Source organism: Sipha flava, unplaced genomic scaffold, assembly GCF_003268045.1.
Source record: "Sipha flava isolate LNK unplaced genomic scaffold, YSA_version1 3_pilon_pilon, whole genome shotgun sequence".
In the NCBI taxonomy this organism is placed as follows: domain Eukaryota; kingdom Metazoa; phylum Arthropoda; class Insecta; order Hemiptera; family Aphididae; genus Sipha; species Sipha flava.
In genome coordinates, this window is record NW_020273108.1 from 909,536 (window position 1) to 925,836 (window position 16,301).

The 16,301-nt window shown below is 30.1% G+C and overlaps 1 protein-coding gene across 1 annotated transcript in view; it reads left to right on the plus strand.

The window, feature by feature from the left end:
* Positions 1-204: 204 nt before the first annotated feature.
* The window catches only part of LOC112688693 (gamma-butyrobetaine dioxygenase-like), a 29,996-nt gene continuing 13,899 nt past the window's right edge, over positions 205-16,301 (plus strand). Inside the window, exons 1-3 of the mRNA XM_025562017.1 lie at positions 205-602; positions 10,957-11,144; positions 14,183-14,317. Of these exons, the coding sequence (XP_025417802.1) occupies positions 384-602; positions 10,957-11,144; positions 14,183-14,317 (542 nt within the window). The 5' untranslated portion in view covers positions 205-383. The remainder of the gene's footprint in view (positions 603-10,956; positions 11,145-14,182; positions 14,318-16,301) is intronic.

Genomic DNA, 16,301 nt, shown 5'->3' on the forward strand with positions numbered 1-16,301 from the left:
GGATCACGGAAAAAAAAATATGCAAAACTCGGACGACAATACCCGATTCGACGGGGGGCCACGTGCCGCTCGGCACTATTATTTAACCGTGATCCCGACCCGAAACCCGTTATCAACCGCGGTATCCCCTCCACAACATACGTTCTCGCTCGTTACCCGTTACCGTGTAGGACGCAGCAGCAGCAGCAGCAGCAGTCTGTGCGCGACGTGCACGCACACGTGTGCTCCGCTTGTCGTGATCGCGTCCGAAAACGTCTGCCACAGAATCGCCGTCGGCGTACGCTTGCCGAGTACGGTGCATCGTATAGCCTGCGGTAGTTCCCGTTCGACATCGGCGCGCGAACCCTTTCTGCCCGTAACGCCCGCGGGTTCGCCGAATCGACATGGACGGCAGCCGACCACGGTGGACCGCGGTCGCGGTAACCCCGTCCGCCGGTGGCGAGGAGATCCGATTGGACGACGGCTGCGGTGGCGGCGGACGGTACCCGTACGCGTGGCTCCGGAACAACTGCCGGTGTTCGTCGTGCGCGTCCGGCGAGACCGGTTTCCGGAAACAAGTGATCCGCGATTTTCAGTTCCGTCCCGTTCCCGACCGGTTCGAAGTAAGCGCTGCCCGTCACGTTACCGCGATCGTTGTTGCCTTCAAGCGACCCCTTCAACGTGTTACCGTTGTTGTTTTGATCGTATTACCGGCTCCCGCGAGCTCGGATCCCAAACGAGATCTTTAAGAGCTGGCGGGTCCTGTTTTTGATAATGTATTTCGAATCGCATGCGACATTCCGATTGGTATCGATGGACATTAAAAAACAACAGTACTGTATTGAATAAACAAATACGAAAAGTTATACATTATGGGCTGGTTAAAAATGTAACTTTCTAAGGACCTTGTCGACTCTGTAGTGCTTTGGTGCATTAACTAAATAGAAAATTGCAATTAGATTATAAAGTTTCTTTTATAATAACACGATTAGTTAGTTTCACACTTAAGAGTAACTTTTTAACTAATCTAGTTGTAATCGTGGCACATTAAATAGCATCAAATATGTAACTCGTTAAAAATGAAAAGAAAGATAATTGTTTTTCAATATTAATTTTAATTTATTTTCATCAAATATAATCTATCCAAACATAATTTATAACTAGAACGTGATATTTACCATTATACTCTCTGTAAATAATTAACATTTAAAATTAGTTATTCTGTTCTTTTAGATTTCAAACTATATAGGAACGCATATAATTATTTTTGTCATTATTATTATTAATAAAACAAGAGGCATACATAAAGATATTATAGGTACTATTTTAGATAAACTGTTTTTATTGGTATCATGAAGTTATATTTTAAACGCTTTGGAAATATATCAGTTACTATTTTAACTTTCGTTTCAACTTTATTTATTTTTCTAATTTAATTTGGTGTCATTAATTTTGGCGATTTTAAATCTAATTTTATTCGTATTTAATTTTAATTCTAGTCGATGACAAAACCAAATTCCAACGAAAATATCCTCCCATGTTTTGTGAACAACTTGTAAACAGGAATTTAAAGTATGTATGCATTGACGTGAGACCTGCAAAATTCACTTCGGTCAAGAACGATATGTACACATGGTTCTCCATATTATAATTTAAAAAATATATTCTTATACAAATCAGTCGAGTCTGAAGAATCCTTTAAAACGTACAAACGTATAAGAATTTGAGTACTGATATTTCCACTTAGTTCCATGTCACTATGACTATACGCGGTGCTTTAGTTACCTCATTCTAAAAATGATCATTGCATTAAAAATTTAAAACACAATATTAGACGAAATGATACATAATTTTTTAATATAATTTTAAGAAAAATATTTAAAACGCATAGAAGATTTATTAGCCTAGAAAAAACACGATCTATATTTATATATCAAATATTCATACTACCTGTTGCTTCACCTAGTGGCGCCGAACTCAGGGTTAAAGTCTGGTCATGACCAAGACCATATTTTTAGGGTGGTGGGTGGTACCATGTTTAATCAGTATACAATTAATAAGTGAATTAATCCAACTAACTATAAATTATAATAGTATCCATCCTCCCATTATTACTATTTAAGATGTTTAAGGTACCTAAATGCTATCATAAATACTAAAATAGGATAAACACTTTTGACAGGGGATGAACTCCCAACCCTTTAAAATACATCCTTGGATAGAATTTGTTGTGAGTTGTGAATTGGGTGACTATTGACCAAAGCATTCAAAATTTTGTTCAGCGCCACTAGCTTCACCGACATTTGAAAATGTCACTATGGTAGTAATTAACACTCGTATATTTACATCAATACCGGCTTTCGAAGCTCATAATGCATGGTATAAATAAATTTTAACTTTTAGCTATATTTATTTCTATATAATATACTTTACATAGTACGTTGTATATGTACAGGTTTATTTAACTCGAAAACACGAATTAATGTTTATCCTAAGCTCTTGAAATGATTTTCCATTTTTCGATTACACATAATACGATATGCAGTATGTTTTGATTGTTGATTGCCGTCCATTTTATAAATCAGTTAGCATCATCATAATGAGTATTTTGACAATTCACAGTTGTACTATTCAAATTCTACAATATTATCAACATTAACCGCCGAAACAATTGTACGGTATTATAATAATTATTTAATATTTCCTACGTTATATTAGATTATTATTATCAAAACGTTTAATAAACTTTATATTATTTTACTGATTTTATAATTGTATATTATTTTTTATAGCATAAATACATAGTAATAATAGTAATAATACGAAAGTATCATATTAATTCATCAAATAATTTCTACAATAATCGATAAGTTCTAGACCCATTATCCATAAGTTAAGCACAATAAAACTTGTTATTAAGCATTCTATGTAGACAATATATTATTCATGAATTTGTGACTTAAAAATTTAATTTCTATCGACTGATCTTCTCGAACAATTTATATGCTTAACGACAAATTATTTTCTTAACTTATCATTTCTAAATATCTTTAAAACTGAACGAAATTCTACGCAGAACGATACTTTGCTTGTATATGTGATGTTTGACTTGAATTACAAGAATTAGGAGTATTAAAGTTTTCTTAGTTCGAATCAAACTTGAATAAAGTAAAAATTATCAAATTTATTTTTATTCGAACTATGTTCAACCTGTAATTATCTCTTTCAGATTAAAGTAAATTTTTCTTTTCTGTACGAGTACTTCTAACGAAGCTACTGATAAAACTTGCATCAGACTTATCTAGTCAATTATTCATCGGATCTTTCAAAGGCATAATACATACTTTGGCACGTTAAATGTTGTATTTCAAACCCAATGTATTACTGTCTACCACGTATTACGCGTTCGTTCTTGGCATATTGAAAGTATAGGTAATCAGATCGAATTTTTTCGTGTCTGTAGTCGATAAAAGCTTTTTACTTGCTAACATTTAATTTACTTAATTAAATTAATTAAATATTGTACGGATCTCTTTTATAAAAATCATATTAAGAATCAAATAAACTCTAACACGAAATATAATAATACAACTCACAATCGAAGACATAGTCGGAAGACCAAGGTATTCAAATATCTCATCAGTTACATTTTTATGCGTAGTGATTTAATATTTTTCCGCGAATGAAAATAAATCGAAAATGATCCAACGTGATTTTGACTGTAATAATACCGCGTATTGCCGCTTTTGTACCCCTTTCAATATATTTTATACATGGTGCAGTTGCTATTTCTCACGCTGTAATATTACCATAAAGTAATACAATTTTTATTTAATTTTACTATAAAATAAAATCTGAAAAATTACAGATGTTATTCCACGCGATCAAACTTTTATTGAATAAAATTATTGTTAATTCCAACGTTAATTTTTTGGTGAATATTTTAATTCCATAATTTTAATATTTTAAGTGAGTTTCAACGCTAAAGGGAATATTTGCACCTTACGTCCACTTAAGTAATCGCGTAACTATGTCATTGAGTAGAAAATATGTTGCGTTAATAAGAATAATGTACTAAACAATAATAATGCATTACTATTCAAAGTGTATTTTAAACCTTATACATAGAATTTAATATGCAATTTGCAACTAGTTCATACAGTATGAATAACATTGTGAACAAGTTGAGTTTTTAAAGTGTTTTTTGGTAATTATTATCGATCTAAGGGTTTCGATATTAAAATACGTGGTATAATAAATAATATGGAAATAACGGGATTAAAACGGGATAGTCTTCTAAAAACGGGAAAAAAAGCGTCCCATTTGAAGTTTGTTGGGACAACGAGACGTCATGATCAAAAAAAGGACAATCCCGTTTTAAACGGGACGTCTGGTCACCCTATTCATACTTCATTCTGTTTTCAATAATTTCATACTTGTATTATTTTAAGAACCAAGTCAATTGGTCTGCAAATGAATACTACAATAATAAAACAAATACGATGATAACAAACGATTTACTAGAATTTAGAATTATTAATAAAATGTCCATATTGTTACACGAATCAGAGAAAAAAATTCTGTTGAAGTGTTATTAAGTTGTTATCCTCGTAAAGTAGAAAAATGTTTTCAAACTGTTGAATTCAATTTTTATTTTTAAAATAAGAATTTCTTATAGGCCTTGTTAATATACTATAAGTTTAGATGTATTAATATGTCGATAACGATAATATCGTATTGAAAAGGAACAATTTTCCTGAAGAGCGTTACTTATGTCAGTCATCAGTTCTTTCGGTTGGTAAAGTGAATATCTCCAAGACTATTATCATATTTGTACCTATGCTATTTTGTTTAACAACCAAAGAAAATATTTAACGGTGGTAATTTTATTTTTTGGGTGAATTCGTTTTTCATAGTGACTAATTATAATAATAAAATAATTTCACGATTTGAAAAAAAAAAAATAAAAATGAAAAAATTATTCACAGATTAATGATTTCCGTATAATCATTAAAAGCGTACGTATAATAAAATGATAATATAATGTGATTATAATAGAGGTGACGTGTGAATAACTACTATTATAAATTACTGTTGGTGATCAATCATTGAGAAGAAAAATGTCCGAGAAGACTGCACGCAACAATTGGAAAGAATTAAGTTTGTTTAGTTTTCACTGCACGAGGATCCATTAAAATGTCAACCGTGATCTATTGAGTTATAATATACTACTATATATACAGGTGGACTGCCGGAGTATTAATTTACAAACATAAACACTCTTTGGGCTTCAGTACCCATTTGTTTATCTATATTGTATAGTAGTATGCTTTAACTAATACGCCACGATCATGATGAGATCGAGTAACAATGGTTTTCGGAGACAAATTAAATCGTTTGAATATGATAAATTGTAATTATTAATTTTAGTGTTGTTTGAAATCGTGGAAACTATATATTACCGTTGACTGTTGTAGAAGGAAAACATATTTTATTAAACAATAAACCAACCATTTCAAGTACATCAAATGGTGGGTATCAATACACAGACTGGTTTCTTCTTGAGAAATTCAATAAAACTTGCTGATGTTGTACGATCCGGACCGAGAACGTTCGATGGATTCGTTCCTATGTTGTGGTGCCCATTTCCTGGCTTCCGATTGACTTCCGCAGTTGATCATAATTTTACCGTTTCACAATTGAATGATTCACGCACGGGCATCATTCATTTGAGCGAATAACCGAACATTTACCTGAGAAGAGCGTATATTATTTGGACTTGAAATTAACCAATCGTTTTTAGCGAATTAATAAAATATCGAATAATAGGGAATTAACAAGCTTATTCAACAATATCGTACTACTAATGGGGCTGAATCATTTCACAGTAATTATAACTCACAATTTTATCATTTGCATTTTCTCGTAGTATGGCCGTCGTCAGTGAGCCAGGCGCATGTAAATTCCGCCCAATAAAAATTAATAATTAATAAACACATCCTACATATAACTTATAAGTTTACTCTAAAAGATTTAAAATTGTCTAATACTAAAAATATACTTCCACGTTCTGATTCTATAAATTGAGCCATTATAGCGTATAATCGTATAAGACTCTAAGACGTGTACTGAACATAATTTATAATATTTCTATCTGATATTTCCAATTATTAGATCCACAATATATAGTAAAGGTGATAAGATATGACATGATTGACAATTGAAAAATTCATTTTTTGTACTTGCATATTTTTTTGGATGGAATTTACATGTACCTTTTTTACTTGGATATTTTCCCGGGCGGGATTCACCATAGATCTTGTTTTTATCTATTTATTTCGGACGGAATTTACAATACCCCGCTGAGCCTGTATGGCAGTAGTTGCTAACGCGTCGATCGCGATATACTGGTTGATCTTTAAAGGAATATAAGTCGATCGTTTTAAAAATTCATCATACCATCTTAGACTAATAAAACGAAATTATAGTATAAAATGTCACTACACTCTGATGTAAATATGTGTTGTTCGCCACAAATGAAAGTTTGAATATAGTTAATCTTTTCGATAATGTTTACTACCCTTGCTATTCGGTACGACCTACAGTTGTGTGTAGCTGTAATGAGCTCAGTGTAATAAGCCAAATGTGTACGGGTGACTCGATCACATCGATTTTGATTGTTTGGGTGCTCGCCAATGACTTCTCCGCGGTGTGTAAATTATGTTTGAGTTCCATACCGTTTGTCAAGCCGGACAATTTCCGGGATCGACTCCAATGAGGTTGACGAGAAAACCGCTTCAACCGATGAGTGTATGCTCATTCGTGCGTTTAACTAAATTTTAATTTCAATTAATTCCACGTTGTACACCGATCGCTTGGCATCGATGAGCGTATTAATTATATTCTGCGAGCGTCCTATTTTAAACATTTATTCCGATATTACACACGTAATCAACGTTAAGTACTATTACAGAATTTATTTCACCGTAATTCCGCTGAAAATAATAATAATTATGGTTTATGAACATTTTTGAATATTTAAATTTGATTATAGGTACCTAATGAATTTAGTTAAAATTCAATCAGTTTTTTCGGCTTGCCACAACTGGTAATATTATAAATTATGACTAGGGCTCGGAAGTTGTAGATAGCTAAAAAAGACAAAATATGCGTGAAAAAGTTGCAAATATGGATTATAAATTTTAAATATGCAACAAAAAAAAAAAATTAATAAATATGCAAAAAAATTATTCTAAATTCCGAAAAAAAAATACATCTAAAACTGTTAATAAATTCATAATATACACAAAAACTATTTATATTTGAAAAAAATCTATAACTGGTGGCATTTTGACATCTTATTGAGCTAAAAATATAATTAAAAATATTTTTTCAGTATTTTTGAAATTACGAAAAAAATACATGTATTATAATACCTGTTAAGTTATTAAATTGAAACACCAGTAATTTTTTAATTTAAAATTCTCTTTCAAATTACAATAAATAACTTGGTTGATAATTTTAAAATATACAGGTTAAGAAAAAAAAAAAATCAATTTTTTAGAAAAGTACGAAGTATGCATAATATGTTTATAAAATCAAAGAAATATGCACTATTTCAGCTGAAATTGACAAAATATGCAGAATATGCATTTTTGATTTTTTTTAACTCACCGTTGTATAATTTAGATTTCTAGATTGGTCTGTTATAAATCGAGAGCATACAGAACAATACGCAATTCATACAACTTCCGAGCCCTAGCTACGATTATCAACGAATACATAAAAAATTTTAAATTTCGCACGTTGGTCGTATCTTGTTCGAAAACCGTGTACGTTTGTGTGTGTGTGTGTGCGGTGTGACGCGATCGAGAATTGTCGATTTATGAGAAATTACCGCGAACCACATCATGACATCATACGTCGTTCGCAGAAAAGGGTTGAAAACAATCACCGGAGATGGCGCTTGTGTGAGTGCGCACGTGTATGTGTGAATTCGGGTGACGTGATTTTCCTGAAAACTCGTTAAGACCATACGTACGGCCGGGTGTGCGGCGTTCAGGGTGTGCGAACCCGGCCCGACCAGCGGACACGAAACCCCGTGATAATCATTGGACCGAAGCGCACGATTAATGCGCGCGCGGGGGTTGGGGTCGTGCAACAACAATATTATATTATACGCGTAGATCGCGGCAGTCCGACGATTGCGTTCGGCACCGGCTTAACCGTCGCGCGGGTGACCTGCCGCGGCGTCGCTCGGTTTTTCGCATCGGGCAACCGTTCCGCCGGGTGAAGCACGTGCGACCCCGTGAACGGGTGGTTTTCGCTGCCCTGGAAATGAAACGCGTCGCCGTTTTCTGAGTACGGACGCCGTCCCCGGGAACGGGTTTCGCCCGTGCGATAAACGCATCTGGCATTCGGCGAAACTTTCCACGCGTGTGACGATTAATTTTTTTTTAATTTTTTTGTCCCTACGAAAACCTGAAAAAAAATAATTAAATTAAACCTTCCCGTCGAACGGATTATATTATTTTATATTATCCTTTTTGTAACCGTCGTATGCAACAGAATCAATATTGTACGTCGGAGGTTTCAATGGGGAGGAGGGTCGAAGTAAATTTTCACGGAAACGACGGGACGCTCTGGGCGACTCTGCCGTATCCACCGAAAACCGTACCGAACGTGACACCTCTTTGAATAGGTTCCGAATACGTTTATGGCGAAACGGGAACGGGAACGCAATACAGGTAATCGGGCGAAACGAAATGAATAAAAACGTCAAAGGTGCATGCGTAAAATTATGTACTTAAACTAACATAAGCCATTCTAATAATAATAATAATATTCGTAAAAAGATTAATTTTATGATATACGTCTGACGTAATCATTATGCATAGTATACATATTAATATTTTGCATACATTTCGTGCGCGTTTTAATTTAAACGCGGTCGTAATATAGGTTAGTAATAATTTATACCACGTTTAAAGTATACCAAAAGAGGTTAATTGAACATCAACTCGGTCGTGCCTTGGCCATATAGATTGGTTTGATATTTAACTTGGTAGAATAAATACTTTTATGGTATACTGAAAAAATAAGAATGCTAGATTATGTTGTGCGCACAGTATATCTTATCAACAATACTGTTCAGTCAATTTATCAAAATAATGTTCTACAAAGTTTCGACATTAGTTAATTGTACTTTCTAGGTTAACGTTGGTTAAAATACAACTTAGGTGCTCGAAAAATACACATTCCAGAATTATTTAAAATTAATTTCAAATATACTAATAGATACTAATTGGAATACATTTGTAGAATTGTTTTTATACGATTCAGTTACTATTCATATTTCAATTACTATTCAACTATTCATAATACCTTCTATTTTCATGAAATGAAACAATTACAATTTAAACAAGAATAAAAAAATTAATTCGTATTATTTTTTAATAAATCTCTAATATTCAGAATTAACCAAAATTAACCGGTTCTAGAACCCTTACTCTTAAAAAACCGAAACCTAAACTGGAACCCTTAAAAAATTGATTGAACAACTAAAACCGAAACCGGAACCGAAAAAACCTATAGGTTCCAGTCCCTGATTTAAACAACAAATTTTTCTATTTTTCGCCAATAAATTTCAGCTGTAATGACGGAATACTACATAAGATAAAAATATATTCTTCTATGATCATTGACTTCCATGATTGTTGTTTCTCCTTTAAATACACCTAAATTGATCTTAACATATGTCCATGCACACTTTAATTATTTTTTTATTTATTTTTTTTTTTTTAAGTGAACTTTATAGGGAGTCTTACAAAGTGAAAATACAACACAGAGGCGTGAAGTTAAAGACTCATATATTTAATACTTTTTGATCTAAACGAATATTTATTATTATTATTATTATTATTATTCGTAAGTTACAATATATAAAACACTATTATAATACGAATGTGGGGTTGAATTAAGTAGTTAACATAATAATTTTTCTAGTATTATATGTTGCATACCATAAACCATTTTCCACCAACAAGACAGTTTTCTTATTTCACTTTTAAAACGCATTTAATATTTTGTCATATTTATTATAGTGCCGTCACTGTTCTCAATAAAAAAGCAAACAGTATTTTAATAGTAGTCTAATCATAAGAATAACATTAAATTAGAACAACAAGGCATTAATTTTTAAGTATATTTGGGATTAATAAAAAATTGTAAAAAAAAATATTAAAAGATTAAAATTACTTATAATTTTTTTATAAACTTAATCAAATATTTTTGTAGGCCATAAATACAGTTTGGCTGCGATATTTTATGTATTTTTTAAGCATTAAAACTCAAACCTTAATCATAAAGTTTTACTCTGTGTTAAAGTTGTTTTCCTTTTTCTTAGTGTATATTTTTCTCTAAAGACTAAAGTTAACTTTTTACGTTTAACTTACGTGTATCATTATCAGTGTTCAATTCAGATACAGAAAACATAGTGTGGTGTTTTTAGAATTATTTTTATATACAATTTTAAAATATATAAAAGTCCAAAACAATATTTTTAATTTACGTATATTTGTATATATTTGTATTATAATTTATTATTTTACTGTTTGCGTTGTTTATCAGCTTTTGAATTTCACCCACTCTGTTCTTATGTTTAAATTAAAAGTCCTTATATTTTCTCTTGAGTAAAATAGTTCAATTTCCAACATGGTTCCTCAACGTTTCTTAACGTAAAAAGAAATTATTAGAAAATTTACTACAATTATATAGCTATACAATATATTATTATGCAGCTCGTACGTTAATCGATACGCCCATTGACTTTGTTTTAATAAAATGTGTTGGGTACATGAAATCACTTTTTTCTTCAAATTTGACTTATTAGAATGCAGTTCAGTAACACTATTTTGATACAACACAATTGTGCATAAAATTAAAGTATGTATTATAATTTTTTTTTTTTTTTTTTAGATTATAAGCGATGATGTGCTTTACGTGAAATGGGATGACAGCCACGTGAGTACTTACGACTTACAATGGCTACTAGAGAGAAATTTTAATGAGGGTCAAGAACGACGGGAATATCAGCAAATCAAATGGACTGCGGAATCGTTTTCCACTATGCTCCGGTCATTTAAATATGAGAACGTAATCAAAAGGTCATATAACCGCATTATTTATTTGCATAATATAATTCATAACTTAACGAATTAAGCCGAACTTAACGAACCGACGGCTACGTGATATTTCGATATCATTGTGTTCAACTGGAAATACATTTTCAAACCATACAACTGCGGATCCCGATAAAAATATTACGAAAAAAATACCTCTGAACAATGAGTCGTGGACGTTTAATTCATTCTACGCTCAATGAATACATAATTACACATTCGTTTAGTTACATTTATTTTTGTTTTTTGTATCATATTTTCGTGCAGTAAATATAAATGTTTAATGTTAAGTTATATATTAATGCAATAATGTATACAAACATTAGCAATAACTATCATTGTTGGTTTATCGATCCTGTTCCGAAAGAGCTAAATTGTATACACTATATATGCGCTAGATAATATATTTACGGGATAAATTATTTTGTTGACTATCTCAACCCCTTTCACCGTTGTTTTATGTAAGACTGACAACCCATCCAACCCAAAATAATGTATTACAGCCGCCACGCATGAATGTACAGAACACGGTGGCGTTAATGACTTTCTATCTCATCGTAAACGTCAAGACAATATTTTGGCAATATTCTATTTACATTATCTTTGATATTACAGTATAATAGAATTATACTGTTGTAATATCCGTTTGGATCATGTAAAGACCATAGTAAGCGTTGAATAATATAGTGATCTAAAAACACTGGACACGAAACATGAGTAAAATTCGTCTATAATTTACTTTTATTTATTATATTGAACAGAAGTTAAAATAAAGTTCAATTCTTCAGGACTTAAAACTTCGTTTTTAAACCTGATATAATTTTTTTTTCAAAATATAACAAAAATATATTTTAACCATTAAAATTTTTTTTTATCATTATTTTTTATCCTTGCCTACCGAAAATTTCAACCATCCACCTACTAAACCTACATTTTTTTACGGCTAATGGAGGCTATGATATTTATATTAGCGTTTGAATTTAGAAGTTGGTAGTTACTACGAGTATATGAATAATACCAAACGTTTAAGTAGTGCTTATAATTACGTTAAAGTTTATTGAACAGCACATATAAAATTAAATTATATTTAAATAAAAAATAATGTAAACACATTACGAATACGATTCATTTAGTTTACGATCCTTATCAATAATGAGTGTTTATGAAAATAATTATGTGGTTCTTTTCTTCATCCATCAGTAAAAATAATGTCCTATAGACTCCATATCAATTGGAAATCAGATTCAAATGATAATTACCATATTACCATATTATGTTAACTGGTATCACTGTACTAAACGAATCTTAAAAATTTTCGTGGAATGGTAAATTCTATGTACGAATATTTTAAGTATAAAAATTTATGAATTAGAACATTTCGAACGAATTAGATTTATTTTTAAATTCAATGATTTATTTTCGTTTTTTTACGGTGAGAAATAATAACATTTTAAACTACAGCAGGGCTAATAAAGCAAGATGCGAGTGTCCAAAGACAGACTCAATACCCCGTTTTTTTTTAATTTTTCTAGCTTTATTATAACGATTGTATTTGTTTGACAATCCCAGACTCTTTTTTCATTAACAACTAATATAATCTATGCATACAATTCATTTATTTAAATTAACTTGTTCTCTTTTTTTATTCAATTAATTACAAGAAATAATTTATTTCATCATACTTTAATGAAATTTATCAATTTTTATTTATCAGAAAATCAACCAATACCTACTTTTATCATTCAATTCAGGGTAAAATTTTATTTACATTGGTTATTTTTTATTAGTTTTATTACTAGTTGTCATATTTTTAATTATTTTTAATCAAAAAAAATAATAAAGCATTAATGCTCTCACAAATGTTTTCATTTTGTACATAATATTATAATGGAATTTCAAATTGAGTTATAGAAAAATTACCATTATAATAACTAACGTAATTATAGCAAATAACAACACTTAATAATTTTATGAGTAACCATTTATTTATTTATTATGAATAACTAATTTTAATATTCAACAACATACATTCCTAAAATATAATAATGCATTTTTACTGTTTGATTTTGCTTAAAACTGATCAAAATTCAAAATGTTAATTCAAATCTTTGATATTGTTAATCATAACGAAATAAAATTATTGTCTCAAAAAAACAATCATTGAAAAACATATAATAAAACATTCATATTTATGTTATTTAGAGAAGGTAAAAGCAATCCCTTTTCCCAAAAAATAAATCGAATTGTAGTAACCACGAAGTAAGATATACGCCTTGTATTATACGGTATATACCACTTTATTGTACATTATTTTACCCCCAAACATTAAAAAAAAATAGCATCTATTTGCATACCTGCAGGCCCGTCATAAGATATTTTCCACCTTAAAGCGAAAATTGTGTTCGCTCTTTATTACAAATATTACAGATCGGAATAATAATATGCTAAAATAATGTACAGTCAAATTGAGGTAATGGAGCTACGATAATAGTACAAAGATGCATAACAGCAATTATTGTCTTATGTTGTCGATATTTATTAAATTTTGCTACTTGAATTTCTTTAAAATTGTATCCCGCCCTAAAGCAATGCATGACTTGCTTATACTCTAGCGACAGGCCTGCTCATATATTATACATAGATAATATAAATAAAAATACAATATTATTTACTTATTTCAACGGATCAAACGATCCAATTACAATAATTTAAAATAATACCTATAGTTCAGAACTGAACGTTAACATATTATAATAACACAGTAATAATACAATAATTACTGTTATATCCATATTACAAATAATAAATTATATTTTATATCCTAGTGCATATCAAACATTACAAATTTTCGTAAGCATATCAAATAGATCAGTACAAACAGAACAATTATACTATATTATTTTATATCTTTACTCGATATTATTGCAACAAAATCTCTTTACAATAATTTGCAGTAAAATGCATTCATCCACTTCAAACCAAAGGAGATAAATTAGTAAAAGCTTTTTTTTTATTTTTTACAGTGACGAAGTTTTGTTACAATGGTTAGAAACTTTGGCGATTTATGGTATTTCAATAATAAAAAGTTGTGGATTGGAACACGATCGGATTAAAGAACTAGCAGCACGTGTTGCGTTTTTAAAAAGGACACATTACGGGTAAAGTAAATATTATAAATAAATAAGTAAATCAAAATAAATAAACAAATCGCTAGCATCCATGAAATTGATGAAATTGTGTTAGCATAGTTGTCGTTTCATGATTTAGGAATAAATGATTAAATGCAATTTCACAACATTAGGAGTGTCTTAATTGGTGTATATTTATCTCATCTTACTAGATTTTATTTTATGTTTTACATCAATCATTGCGTCACAGAACATTAATATTTTCAGTGTTTTATTACCATGTCGAATCAAATATTATTGATTAACTATCATTAGAGACACAACAGTTATTGTTAACAATGATATAAAAAATATAATTTATAAATATATATCGATAGGACCAACAGAGTGACAGAGTGAATGAATTTATGACGAAAGGGTGGAGCAGTATTAAAACGCAAACGATGGGGGCCTATTCATTTTGATTTTAGTCTTATTTGCGAAAAAAATTTTTATTCGGATACGATAGTGGTCAGTGCAGATCGAAGTTTTTCGATATTAGAAATAGTAAATAATTAAAAAAAATCAAGTTATTCTGTTTGTAAAAATCGTTAAAGCCATAAAAATCAAGTATCATATTTAAATGTATGTATATTGGTAATTTATTGATATTACTTCATTACTAACTTTTGTTACACCAGAAATAATAATTTAATTTTTATAACAGTTATTTCAAGGCCGTGTCTGTGCCCCCCCCCCCCGAATCTGAACCCCGTAACCTAATATTTCTTCAATTTAGATACGACCTTAGGTTAATCAGAAAATTAAAATTTTTTCTTGAACTTAATAAAATAGACATCGGACGAATATAATTACTACTTTGCGAATACGTAACTTTGATTGAAAACATTACGAATTCAACTAACGGAAATAAAAATTAATTTATTCTACCAAACACCAAAGTTATGTAATTTTTCTAAAATATAAATTTTATAATTTTTATAGCGTTAATTATTTTGTGTGTATAAATGTTTCAAACTGAGTTATTTTCAATTTGATATAAATTAAATTCAAATAAACAAAATACATTTTTTTCCCAGTTAAACAAATATAATTATAACAATAGTAATTATACATAACCTTATAATTAAATGTATGTACTGAGTGTTATCATATCCAGCGGCAAAATATAATCATCTTGAATTTAAATTAAAGAAAAATAAATAATATTTTAATGTATTTTAATTAATGTATGAAAATTACTTTTTATATTGTTAATTCAATTTAATTTTTTTAAAAATTCCACAGTTGTATATAATCAAAAATAGTAGCCGATTTGAAATGGTAATTTTATTCAAAAGAAAAAAAATAATTTTTAACAATCATCAAAACATTGTAATTCTCCCTGGAGATGTATTAGAGGAGGGACTTTATAGTATCAAATATGGCACCATAATAGTATTTTTCTAATTTACTTTTTTTTTCAAAAATACAACAAAAATATTCCCCCGGGAAAATTTTTTTTTTTATATGAGTATTTTTTATTTATATTCTTACCGAAATGGTGTAAGGAAAAGGTATATTTGTTTTATTAAGAGAAAAACGCATGAAAAACCGTGTTGAGTAGTCATAGGATGTATGTGAAAATCCGGAGAGAAAAAAAGCAACAAAACAACTCTCTTAGCCGTTAGGGGCTTCGAGTACATGAACTCAATTCCTTTGTTCTTAACGTACTAAAAATATCGTCACCAGTGGATATAGTCTTGTATGATATGATTCGAAACACAATATGCGCTCCATTCCAAAAGAAAATATATAATATTTTTTTAATTTTTTTTTTTTTTTGTTTGAGTAAAACACCATGTTCGTTGATATGATGTAATATATTAAGAAATGTGAAATATAATTTAATGGTAGCAAATGACTATTATTATTGATTGTGATCTTAATCGGAACGTGAATAATAAATTTGATTAAACCGTAAAAACGTCTAGCTAAATATTTTAACCATACGGCATACGTTTCAAAAATAATC